The sequence below is a fragment of the Myotis davidii genome, unplaced genomic scaffold (assembly GCF_000327345.1).
Source record: "Myotis davidii unplaced genomic scaffold, ASM32734v1 scaffold93, whole genome shotgun sequence".
Classification (NCBI taxonomy): Eukaryota; Metazoa; Chordata; class Mammalia; order Chiroptera; family Vespertilionidae; genus Myotis; species Myotis davidii.
In genome coordinates, this window is record NW_006292095.1 from 5356866 (window position 1) to 5369918 (window position 13053).

At 50.0% G+C, this 13053-nt stretch overlaps 1 protein-coding gene across 1 annotated transcript in view; it reads right to left on the bottom strand.

Annotated features, from left to right (window-relative positions):
• Nucleotides 1-11464: 11464 nt before the first annotated feature.
• The window catches only part of ZNF703 (zinc finger protein 703), a gene marked incomplete at its 5' end in the record, with an annotated part of 3747 nt that continues 2158 nt past the window's right edge, over nucleotides 11465-13053 (bottom strand). The window contains one exon of the mRNA XM_006765649.2: nucleotides 11465-13047. Within this exon, the coding sequence (XP_006765712.1) occupies nucleotides 12789-13047 (259 nt within the window). The remainder of the gene's footprint in view (nucleotides 13048-13053) is intronic.

Sequence of the window (13053 nt, forward strand, 5' to 3'; positions counted from 1 at the left end):
ATCTATGGATATTCCAAAAAGAAATGCACATTCCTGACCCCAACTACCATCCATTGGCTTGTTCCTGAAGGATCCTGAGAATGTAAAACCCAAAGAATTTTTGGGTGCCATTCTTTTCCCTGAAGCATGAATAAGCCATAGTCTGTTGGGGAAAACAGGAAAGCAGAAGAGGAAGGGAAGGATAGTTTAGAGCAGGGTTGGTTTGAGGCAAGCAGTAGAGGAGAAAGTTTAGTATTGGGATGGGTGGTGCTTTCCTGGCTGAGTGGGCTTGAGGGGTGTGAGAGCGGAAGGAAGCAGAGAAGTGGGCAAGGCCCTCAAGGCATCAGGGAGGGAGGAGCCCCTTTACCAGGGCCAGTACCACCCCAGGAGCATTGGGGATTGTAGAGGATATTTTTGGTTGTCTCCATGTTGAAGGTGGCTGGGGTAGCGCTACAAACAAGCAGTGTCTTGAGACCAAGGATGCTAAACCTTCCATTCTGCACAGAAGGTCCTGCCCAGTAAAGGACTCTTGCTCCAAACATCAATAGTACCCGCTCTGAGAAACACTGGGAGATAAGAGAAAAACAAAGACTTTAATGCTTTATCTCTTTGGGACTTTAGACACCCCATGGTTTCTGTCCCCAAGCTCCTGAGATCCATGGAGAAAAAGCAGAGAGGCCCGTCCCTGACCACTGGGGCGTGTGGCATGACACTCAAGGAAGCTTGGGTTCCTGTCCTCTTTAGTTCCCTCCCAGCCCACCCTCTGCACCCCTCAAACCTGCAGGCCCTGCTCACTCAAGCCAGGCCTCACTCAGCTGTACTGGTTAACGGTTTCCATATGCTGGGCTGCTCCTGCATCAGAAAACCAGCAAGGAATGGGAGCGATGCAGGGATAGAGGTGGCTGTGAGCAGAGGTGAGGGGTGGTGGTGGTGGGGGGAATGTCCTCGGATTGGTGGGAAAGGTTTTTTTGGGGGTGTTGCTGTGAGGGGGAAGTGCTGGGGGGAAGTCAACGGCAACACGTTCTAGCCTGTTGGGAGGACGGCTGTTGGCACCAGGAGAAATCCATCCAGCGGAGCCAACCCTCATTAATCATCCGGGCAGCTGAACTGCCAGCTCCTTTCAAGATCTTTCAAGAAGGGTTTTCACCCAAAATAGAGTTGAAAATGTGCTGGGCCCTACTCAGAATCTCATCAGTCTGGGCATTATGGGAAGTGTCAGGCAGGCTGTGACAGACAAGGCCCACTCTGTTCAAGGGGTCCTGACTCCCACAGCCTGTCATATCAAGCGTCTGATCAAATTTGACAGCTTCATTTGTACCTACAGAATAGATAAAAGGGGCTGTTCATTGAAACAAATGGAGGGGAAGGGTTGGGGGAGGGAAAGGAGGTGAGGGTGAGAGGGAGAGAATGTGTGTGTGAGTGTTGGGGGGAGGAATGGCATTTGGGGAGGGCCAGTGGGGAGGGTGATGGTTAGGAGCAAGGGGTGCAAAGAAGGATGCTCTCTAAGGACATTTTCTCCTCCAACACTCCCAGAGAAGGGAGCGGGGTCAGGGGAGGCAGGTGAGCATCAGGAAGGGATGGGTGTGGAGGCCCCGCTTGTCAGTGTCGCCATCAGGAGGCTCCTGAGCCCCTGGCTGTTCTCTGGGCCCTGAAGCTGTAACTGGAGCCAGGAAGGTGGACCGTGGGAGCAGGAGAGCCCAGGGTGGGTGGCTGTGACCAGGAGAGCTGGGCCAGCAAGTGTGATGCATGTTTCAATTCCAAACCCTGAGCTGAACTGTGCGAAGCCTTCCTTCCTTGCTGCAGCCCCTACGTTGTACTCACTTGTGCTACATCTGTACCGAGGCTGTTGACCTTCTTTGACAAGGCTGCTGGGTGGCTGCACCTGTGCTGTGGGTCCTGAAGCACGGACTCCCTTAAGTTATACTTGCAGGTGTCTCTGAGCTCCCTGCAGATGACAGCTGGTTGGTGTGAGCTGGAGGGATGTCTGCCAACCACACCTTGCACAGTTTGGCTTCGGGCTTGTCTCGGGCTGTGCTGCTGACCTTGAAGGCCTCTTCTTCCTCCCTTGGGGCTAAGTGAACAAATGAGTCCTCGTAGCTCCCAGGGTGCTCTGAATGATTTTATGGTCTCCTTCATTTGTTAATGTCATCTTTTATTTCACATTATTAGTAGGTGTTTGTACTGTTTTCCCTATGAGATTGTAAGCAGTTTGATGTGAAGGTCATGTCTTATGCATCTTCTATCCTCTGAAAGCATTTAGCGCCATGGAGCCCTCACTTGCTCCCTTGACCAGATGCACTCATGTGGGCATCGCCTGGATGACACTATGTGCTGGCTCTGGTGGCAGGAGTGTGGGTTTTTGGAATCAGTTTGACTTGGTAGGGATCTTGCCTCTACTGCCTACTGGCTTTGTGACCTTGGGAAAAATATGTTCAATATCAGACTCACTGGATTAAAAGAATCTTCTGTGGAAAGTGCGCAGCACAGTGCCTGGCACACAGCAAGCACTCAATAAATGTTAGAGAGAAGGAAAAAGGCCATATCTGGTCCCTGTTGCCCAGACTTTCTTTATTTCAACCTATGGTAGACACTGATGGCATTTGTTTGGCAGTGACCAGGGATCATTATCACTTTTTAAAAAAATTTTATTTTGTTGCTTAAAGTATTAAAAAAAGTATAGTCCATACGTCTCCTTTTTCCCCCCATTGACCTTCCCCCGGTCGATCATTATCACTTTGAATCAACCCTTAGCCTTTGGTAAGTTTCACAGATGAACATATTGCTAGAGTCCAATCCATCGAAGGTCCTCCTTAAGAGGAGTTGTTGATATGCTGCCTTAATACCCTTTGCAAGCCACCTGGTGGAGCTCTCAGGACCACAGGTATGCAGAAGTCCCAAATCTCTTTGAACTTCAGGGTCTCATAGCCTGAAGAGTTCTGTCTGTAGAGAGGCCAGCCTTGTCTGGCGAGAGCATTCTGTTTCTGGAGGCACCTGGTTCCTACAATTTCAAATGTAAACTTTCTCCAGGTAAACGGGGCTCAGTGGGTTTGGAAGGAGCTTCTGTTTGGGAAGGCCTGAGAAGGCAGGGTGGAGGTGAGCTGGAGTGAGGGAGAGGTGAGCTCTTATCTGGCTTCTTCCTTACTCATGGTGTGGCCCTTGGCAGTCCCTGCATGTCTTCATCTCATCACAAAGTCTGATGCACAGGCTTTCCCCTGTGAACAATGAGCATGGGGAGGGAAAGATGGCAGCTGGTCAGAGCACCCTGACAACACCTGTGGCAGACCCCTCCAGCTCTCCTCTCCTTCTGGGCATGAGGGAGGGTCAGCGTCCCACCCTTGCAGTTAGGAGGTGCCATGTGACCAGTTCTGGCCAGAGGATTATGAGCAGAGGTGATATACACTGAGTGGCCAGATTATTATGACCACCTGACGTTTGTAGGCAAATTAGCTATAATTTTGTGCTGAAGTTGCTAGAGGGCCAGACCATTACAAATAGGGAAGCAGGTTGTTTACCACGACAGCAGAAGTGATTTTTTTCTGAAGATATGGGTAAACAACATGATTTAACAGCTTTTGAATGTGGGATATATATGTCATTTTTGACCTGAAATGTAACTATTCATGCAAGTCCCTCCAGCTCTCCCCCTGCTGTAACTACTGAGGATGTTTCTTTTCAGTCAGCAGGCCTGGTTAATTACACACAACGCTAATGCTTTCTGATATGTCACCGTAATTAGACTGAACTACAGTTCTCAGTTATTTTAATCAGAGATCTAGGTATTTCTGTGAAGGAATTTTGTAAATGTGATTGAATTTTGCAAGGGATCAAAAGGGAGGTTATCTGGGGGTGGGCCTGATCTAATCAGGAAAGCCCCTTAAAAGAGGGTTTAGGCTTCCTTGAGCTCAGGAACTCTAAATGGCTCAGGCCAGTAAAGTTTCAGCTTGCTGGTGATATTCCCTTCTTGCCTGCCTGCCCTACAGACTTCCACTTGCTTAGCTAGCCACCACAAATGCATAAGCCAATGCCTGAAGATAAGTGTGTTACTCTGTTAGAGGTTCTGCTTGCCTGGTCAAACACGGTGATAACAGAGATCCCTATCAATCCACAGTGAAGAGGTAGTGTAAGTGAAAGATAAGCCTTTGTTATGTTAAGCCCTCAGCTTTTGGGGTTAATTTGTTACACTGCACAATCTAGCCTATACTGACTATCACAACAGCAGTATTAGAGCTCTTCATTCATCATATCTTAATTAGTTTACACATCTGCCTCCTACTAGGCTGTAAGCTTGTTGAGGCAAAACCAGTGTCTCTCTCATCTTTTAAATCCTCAGAGAAGACCATAGTACCTACTAGGTAGTGGGCACTCTGTAAAGTTTACTGAATGAGCCAAACCCATTGCACTGAGCAGCATCTTAGTTCTTAGAAGAGAAGGGCAGGTCCAATGTTGTTGAAATCACATGGTGTCTAGCATGGTCCCAACATATGCAGTCACATTGGCCAAAATATTTTGATGGGACAGTTCCCCTAATTCTATCTATCTGTAGCATCTAGACCTACTTAAATACAAAATCTGAAGCTACTTGGCTTAGTGCAAAGGGTTTTATAGTCAGAACTGTGTTAGAATCCTGGTTCCACAGCTCTTTATCTGTGAGATCTTGGACAATTTATTTGACCTCTCCAAATTTCAATTTGCTCATTAAAGGGAAGTGGAAGTTGCAAGTATAACTATTATATAGGATATGCCCAGCATATCCTATATAATAAAAGGCTAATATGCAAATCGACCAAAGGGCAGAATGACCAGTCATTATGATGTGCACTGACAACCAGGGGACAGATGCTCAACGCAGGAGCTACCCCTTGGTGGTCAGTGTGCTCCCACAGGGGGAGTGCTGCTCAGCCAGAAGCTGGGCTCATGGCTGGTGAGTGCAGCTGTGGTGGTGGGTGCTCACTATGACATGCACTGACACTAGGGCTCAGACTCTCTGACCAGTAGGTTAGCTTGCTGCTGGGGTCTGGCTGATCGGGACTGAGCTAGATGGGCCAGACACACCCTAGAGCCCTCCCACGGCCCCTTCCTGGCTGGCCAACCTCCTGTGTCCCTCCCTGGCCCCGATTGTGCACTGGTGGGGTCCCTCAGCCTGGGACCCCTCAGGGGATGTCAGAGAAGTGGTTTTGGCCTGATGCCACAGGCCAGGCCGAGGGACCCTACTGGTTCATGAATTAGTGCACTGGGCCTCTAGTATTATATTTAACTGTGCCAATGGCACACACAAAATGATGCTTTCTGAGCTGCCGTGGGTGGTCTGGACTATCATTTCTGTATGTTTGTTTGGTGACACACGTATCTGAAGTTGTCAAAAGTAAGAAGAACACAGTCACAGTTCCTTATGGACTGCATACAAACCCGAACACAACTGACACCAAACACACACATGCACGCACATGCACACACATGCACATGCACACACACTCACATGCTCAGGCGAGCAAACAGGACAGGGGGAAACCTGCAATGACACGTTCCCAATTACTGTTTCCATTCTAAAATCTGGCTCTCATTTAAACTCCAGCAGGATCATTTTATTTTATGTTCCAAAGAGCTGTGGAGACACTCACTGGCCACTCAGAGCAAAGGTTCCCCCCACTGTGGTTTGATTTTTATCTGCTTTTCATTTCTTCCCTCGCCAGTCCCATTTCCAAAAGCAATTGGCTGTAGGCTATGAAAAATGTGATTCTTTTTGAAGATCTTGGTTTAACCTCACAGGATTCTCAACATTATTTTTAATAATGATGTTTGACCCACTTCAGCACCCACAAAGTCTCTGAAATACCAGAATCACCATAGATTCAGCATTTCATCAAATAAAACATATTTTAATAATTCCTTTTGTGGAAGCCAGTTCTCTGGGTGAAAAGTCCACATTACACATTCTTTTTGTGTTTGCTCCACCTGCCCTCCCTGATTTAGGGGAAGTCATGAGGTTTCTTTTTCTGGATCTTCCACATTTGCCATCCTGATGGGAACTTTAGAATTGTGTGTGACTGGGGGCCAGTGACTGAGCGTTCTGACCAACCCTGACCCCCATAATGCCTTACTCCTTAAACATTTTATAAACTCATGGAATATTCCAGTTAGAAAGGACCTAAAGACTATAGGGCTCAAAGACTTCATTTCCAAACTGGGAAAGAGACTCAGAGCGATCAAGTGACTTGCTCAGGGTCACCTAGCAATTAAGTTTCAGCACCAGAACAGAACCAGGTTTCCTGACTCCCATTCCAATGCTCTTTCTACGGTATGTACAATGACAGGACTTTCTGGGACAGTCCTAAAGTTCGCCCAAGTACTTATGACTCTTGGTCTCTATTTTGAAGTTTATAAAATATGGTCACTTAATTTTTTCTCAGCCAGCAGTTCAAGTTCTTAAGAGAGTTTTCCCAGTTCATCTGTGATCCAAATTCGCTGACAGCTTTTCCTGTTTTAGGAAGTGTTAATAATGCTGGTGATACGCCCCCACCCTGGGAGAACTTGGAAAGGCACTTTGTTTAGGAAGAAGTACAAACCATTTCCATGCCTGGAACGTTCTGTGGAAGGTGCAGCTGCCTGGAGAGGGCGGGTGGAAGAAAATTCAGATGTGTTGTTTACAACATTAGTGAAGCCTGTTCCTTGATCTGCTTGAGCAATGAAAATTATGGGCTCAGGGGCTCGAAGTTCCAGCCCTCTCACCACTGTGGAATGAAGGCCTCATCCATCTTTCCAGTCTGGGAGGAAATGGGGGAGCCTCCCAACAGACTGGAGCTCCCATGGGAAGGTCCCCAACATCAGCCCCAATATGTTAGCCCCCACCCCCTCCAGCTCCTGCAGCTGGACCATCTGATCTGCACAAGTAGCACCTTATTATATCCTGTCCTGTTCTCCATGGTCTGCACAGAAGGATTTAGCACTTTATCAGACCAGCATAAATGCAGTTATATAGAATGCTCTCTTGCTCCCTGTCTCATGGGTATGTATGTCTTGTCTCCCCCAAGAAAAATGGGCAGGAATTTGGTCTGAATTTTCTTCTGACTCATGGCATCCAGCATTGTGCTGGGCATGTAACGGGAATTCTGTACATTCTATTTGCTGGGACGATTGACCGCCTGGACTGTAATCCCAAATACTGGGGCTCTATTTCCAAGCTGCCCATTTCTCTATTTTGGTCATTAGATACATCATTTGTCAAAACATAAACCGTACAAGTGGAAAGAAGTAGCTATCACTCTTGTGGTCCCCCCACCTCTTTTTTAAAAGTTGAAATCACCCACTGGGCTCAATCAATTTCCTGCAAAGCCCCTGACCTTGTTCCCACCCCGGGACCAGGGGCGTTGCCTGGGTTTTCTGGTTTTGCCTGGCCTTGCCCCATCAGCCCCCTCCCCTGCCTCCCCCTCTGCTGGATGCCTTTCCTGTGCTTGGGTGCAGGGGCTGACAGGTGGTTTGGGGGACTGGAGGAGAAAATGTGGGCACACTGAGTGTCACAATAGGGCAGGCTTTGTCCAGGCGCCATGGTGCGTCCCCACTGACCTTGGAACTGAGTGACTGGGGATGACCCAGGGGAGGCAGTTTCCTTCCCTCTCTGGGCTGCAGGTTTTTAATGTCTTCTTTGTTGGTCGGGGCCCCTGGAGATTGAACTGAAGGCAGAGACTTTGGGCTGCTCTCTCCCTCCCGGACAAAATGGTGCATGCTTTTCCTGTTTAAACAGGGCGCAGTTGTGAAGTGCCCTGACTTCGCACACACCACGGCCCGGCAACGGCTGCAATAAATCAATAGGAAAATAGAAGCTGCCAGTTAGACTAAACAAGTGCATTTGCAAAGACGGCTAGCCCTCATTAATCACTCTGACAGTCCTAAAAACACATTTCCCCTTTAATGACTGTATTTGGATAATCAGTGCTTTTTCCTCCTCAGTCAGAGTTTGAGTAACAGACAGCTGGTGTTATTACAGCTATTGGGGAGGGAGTGCTGGGATTAGGGTTGAGGGAGAGCCGTCCACTGGAGGTCTCTGTAAAGGGTGCTGGCTGCAAAGCTGTTGTTATGTAATAATGAGGGGAAGCTTTGTGTGGCCATTGATGGCTCCTGGGCAGCCATGTGCAAGTTCCCCCCAAACCTTGACACCCACCTGCATTATGTGAACACAAAAGCCTCATGTTGGGTTTTATGAGCTTTGGCAGATTTCACGGGGTGGGGGCGGGGGCAGGAGTGTCTCTGGTAGTGAGGTAAGAAGATGGGTGGGTGTGACTTGGCTTTGTTTCTTTTAGGTGACTTTGGCTTTCAGGAGAAAAGTTTGAAACCCAGCACATTCCTCTTTATAAATGATGTAACACATTAATGCACAGCACATTATGAAAATGGTAATTCAAACCCATAGTGCGCCAAATTAAACCATACATTATCAGATGCACTCAACCATCTATTTTACAAAAAGACAGGATGAATGAAATCAAATCAAACAGGAAACTGGAGTGCAGCTTCCCCTACAGAATGATTAATAAAGCCCAGAGCCAAAGGACTATTTTCAGACGAAGGCCATGGTAACCCAGACAGACATACATTAGGAAGGAGTGAGTTCAGATACTGAGAGACGCATCACAGGCTGCTGCGTAGGACCAGGCAGTTATGGCCTAAAGGTGGTGATGGGCCCCTCAGCCCCCACATGGGCTACAGATTTCTTAGGAGGTGGGTTTGTGGGGGGTGGGGGGGGGATGATTGTGAAGTTAAAAATGAAGTCATGAAATTCTCTTTGTGTCAAACCTATATCTGAGGGGGAGTCTTTCCCCTCTCTCTCCTCCCTTCCTCCCACAGCTGCCCACGAGGCCACAAAAATAACCAGGCAAGAGGTGTGAAAATGTGACCTGGAGCCAGGAACGCCCAGCGTCTCAAGTTCCAGCTCTGTGGCTTCCACCCTTCCCGGGGGCCTTAGGAACACAGGCCCACTTCTGGCGCCTGGGAGAGATGAGGAGGAAGAAGGGGAGGAGGACTAAGATGAGAAGAAGGTGGAGGTGATGCTCAAAGAAGGGTTGCTGGATGAATTAATTATGTAAATTAAACGGTGGGGAGTATTATCTCTATTAAAACAGCAACTTTGTTTAATGAGAATTTAGCTACTAACAGTAACAAACTCCCGGCCAGCTAATTAAAACAGCCACATTTGTGGGGAATGTCACCCCTTTCAGGGTGAGAACAGGGACACTCTGGACTATAATGCCTATACCCTTTGTGGTCACAATGGAATTTGGGGCCACCTTTCTGGTCTGAGGCGTGTCTAACCTGCCTTCTCAACCTCACTGTCAGCCGGGCAGCTACAGAAAAGCTGCTTTTGCTCGATGGAAAGTTTGCTAATGGAGTTTCTGAGTCTTCCTTCCTATGGTCCCTACAAGAGGAGGCGGATGGTCCTTGGGGGGCCGGCGGGGGGGGGGGGGCTGTGTGTCTGAGGGGGCTGGTGACTGAGGACCACAAAGTTTAAGGAAGAGAAAGTTTAAGTCCCCCTGCAGAGGGAGCAATTTCCAGCAGTTTTAATAGGAATTTAAAAGGTACTGAAGGAGCCGGGCTGGTGTAGCCCAGTGGTTGAGCATCCACCCATGAACCAGGAGGTCGCAGTTTGATTCCCATCAGGGCACAGGCCTGGGTTTCAGGCTCTATCCCCAGTAGGGGGTGTGCAGGAGGCAGCCGATTAGTGATTCTCATCATTGATGTTTCAATCTCTCTCTCCCTCTCCCTTCCTCTCTCTGAAGTCAATAAAAACACATTTAAGGACCAAAAAAAAGGCACTGAAGGAAAGAGGGGGGACTTGAGAGAAAAGGAAGGTGGGAAACCACCTACAGCAAACACAACAGAGAAAAAGGAAAATTAAAGCAAGTCACTACACTCTGGTCTCTTACAGATTCAGGCCAATTTGAACTCTGAGAAATCCGGTAACAGCGATTCCCCAGGAGGAGCCTGAGCTGGCGGTGGTGGTGGTGGGGTGACTTCTCCAGTGCCAGTCAGCATTTCCCTGATGCCAGTGATGCCCGCAGCCCTGGTCCCTCTCCAGGGACACGCTTAGGGTCTTAGGGTGTCCAGCACCCACAGTTCCTGCAGAAGAAGGCCGAGGTTCTCTTGACTAACGAAGGAATTTTTCCCAGAAACAAAGATACAGGTGCAACCTCCCCCCAAACCCCAAACTCTACAAAAACATCTCGTGCCGAGGTTCTGCCAAGTACGGAGGGGATGGCGCCCAGTGAGGCCGAGGCCCGCGCTGCCATTCTCCAGCACCCCTCCCACCCTTCCGCACTTGACCTCGGGTCTGCAGATGTTTCAAAAGCGCACAGTTTGTGGAGCACGAACTGCCCAATACATCTCATGCCTCAGGAAAAGCAACGCAAAACACCGCCACAGCAGCAACGGATCCCAAAGCCGCGCGGTGCCGACGCGGAGTGCGGCCAGGAGGGGGCGAGGCAGGCCAAGGTGAAGTGCACTCGACAGGTGGCCCCGGCCGGCCGGCCGTGCTGGGCGCCAGGGGTCCGCCAGCCGGAACCTGCAACCTGCGCCGGGGGCCTCGGCGGGCGGGCGGGCGGCCCCGGGAGCCAGTCAGCCCCAGAGAGGACGTGGCTCAGGCCCCGCCTTCCCCCGCAGCCGCGCGTCCTCTCCTCCGGCCTCCGGGACTCCCCGCGCAGTGGGAGGTGCCCCCCTCCTCCCACCAACCTAATAAACAGCACCCCACCCTCGCCTGCCCGAGGATGAAGTCAGTGTCAGTCGTGCGAGATCAAGAACACAGGGACCCAGAGTGAGTGACTCCAAGGTCCGTAGTAATCGCCCGACTTCTCAGCAAAACCCACCCACTGTGGAGGAGTCGCTGGGGGCGCGATAACTGGGATGAGCTACCCGGCGCGGGCATTAGGGAGCCTCCAAGCCTTGCGAAGCGCCCCCGTCAGCAGGTGCGTTTACCCTTCGGTTTCAGGTGTATAAAGGCTTTGTCAGCAAAGAGGAAGCCCTCGCCTTTAGAGTGGGAAGCGCCTGCGGTGCCGTCGGGGGAGGCGCCAGGAGCTGCCCGCCAGCAGGTGGCGCCAGAGGCACGTCGTCTTTGCTCACCCTTAGGCCTGGGACTGTGCTGCCTGGCTGGAGCCCCTGGGTGCTGGTTCCCTCACAGCCCCTCTTACCTCGAATCTAGGTCCAGAGGAAAATCCACATTTACACACTCTCCACCCTGTCCCCAGGAAATGTTAAGGCCTTTGAAGTGAGGCTGGAAGGTAAATAACCAAGCGGAAAAAAATAAAGGTGGTTTTATGTAATTTGTAATGCGCTGGCAGTTGTTTTCTCCCCCTTTTCTCAAGGAAAGACATTAAACTTGTCCTTGACCAGAAACCTGAGAAGGAAACCGTAAGGTATTTTAAACAAGAATAAAAGAAGGGCATCTGCTTGGGAATCTGGAAGTGGGGTGGTGGGTGAGGCAAGAGAGAAACACACCACGGTGTGAATATAGCCAAGTATTTCATTTATTAACAAAATAAGTCTTACCAAGGGAGAGCTCTATTCATCCCAGAGAGGCCCCGCAGCCTCCCCACGATGCTGCATAAGAGAAGGGACGGTGTGGGGAGAAGACACAGGACCCAAGTCTTCAATCCCAGTCACCGAGGGAGCCCAAGGAAGTCCCCAACTTTGGGGAATCTGTTGGGACAAGCCTGGGAAGGGATGAAGGGGGGCTATTGCGATCTGTATGCTCCTTTACCGTCCAACCTTCCCCCAACGGAGCTAAAAGGTTGTACTGCCCGCTGATAGTGCCACTGGTCTGCTTTGGAGGGATCTAGCAAGGATTGCTGACGCCACCCCCCACTGCCAGGAGAGGGACCACTGCCCCAATAATGGAGAGAAAAACAATGACTATAAAAGCACTTTGCAAAATATAAAAAGCAAAGTTTCATGCCGGCAAGGCCTTCTAGGACTTTTAATTAAATAAGATGAGCCCTATAGGACCACTCCCCTCCTTCCTACCCAGCGAGCAGTGTTTGGGGTCGGAAGAGTCTGGAAGCAGAGGGCTCTGTCCAAGGCCACTGGGGTCCCTCTCTCAGGGCTCTCCATACACAGAGCAAGGTAGGGAAGAAAGGCTCTAATTTGGGGGAGGCCAGGGCAAAGACCAGGGACCCTGGGAGGAGAGGGCTGCAAGGGAGAAGTCACAGAGTAGAGTTCTGGGTCAACAGAGGCAAGACCTCCTGCCACCAAGGCCCCTCCCCGCACCCTCCAAATACGTTACAAAAAATATCTCCTCTCTGTTTCTGGTACAAAGGTAAAAACAGAACCTCAAATGGAAGAAAATGAGGGAATGAAGGGAAAGGGGGGAAATGTAGTTTTAATGGTTAAGAAGCATGCAAGAAACTCCCCAGGAAGGGAGAACAAAACAAAGAGAAGAACCCCAGAACCCCAACTCTCCTTCTTCCCCTAAGACCAAACCAAAAAAAAAAAAAAAAAAAAAAAAAAAAAAAAAAAGCAAAAGGAAAACAAATTAAAACATATCTAAGAAAAAGAAAAAATAAAGGAAGTGGGATGGGGAGCATGTAGTTACTTGTGTGATTAATATTATTTGGGGAAAACACAGACTTTTTGCATACCATTGACTCGTGTGGGCCGTTAATGCACTTATATTCCCAGCTTGTAAGCTAACATTATAGTAAATAAATACACAGTCCAGTGGGGAGGGCACGGGCGGGGACATCTGGCAGGACAAGCAGTAGTGGAGGTTGCAGCGGCCAGGCCAAGAGGCTGGGGGAGGGTCAGGGAGCGGGTGGGAGGAAGAGCTGTAGTTACTGGTATCCAAGTGCCGAGGCTGAGGCTAGTCTCTGTCCGTACAGCGCATATGGCGAGTAGTAGGGTCCGGCTGTGGGGAGAGACGGCATGGCCAGGCCCCCAGCTGTGGATAAGTGGCTCTTGCCGTAGGGGTGGTACCGGCTTAGCCCCAAAGTGTGTGGACTCCGCAATGACAGCGATCCGGGGCTGCCCGGGGCGGAGGGCGGGGGGGGGGGCAGGTGGCAGGAGGCAGCGGCGGCGGCGGCTGCGGCGGCGCTGCCC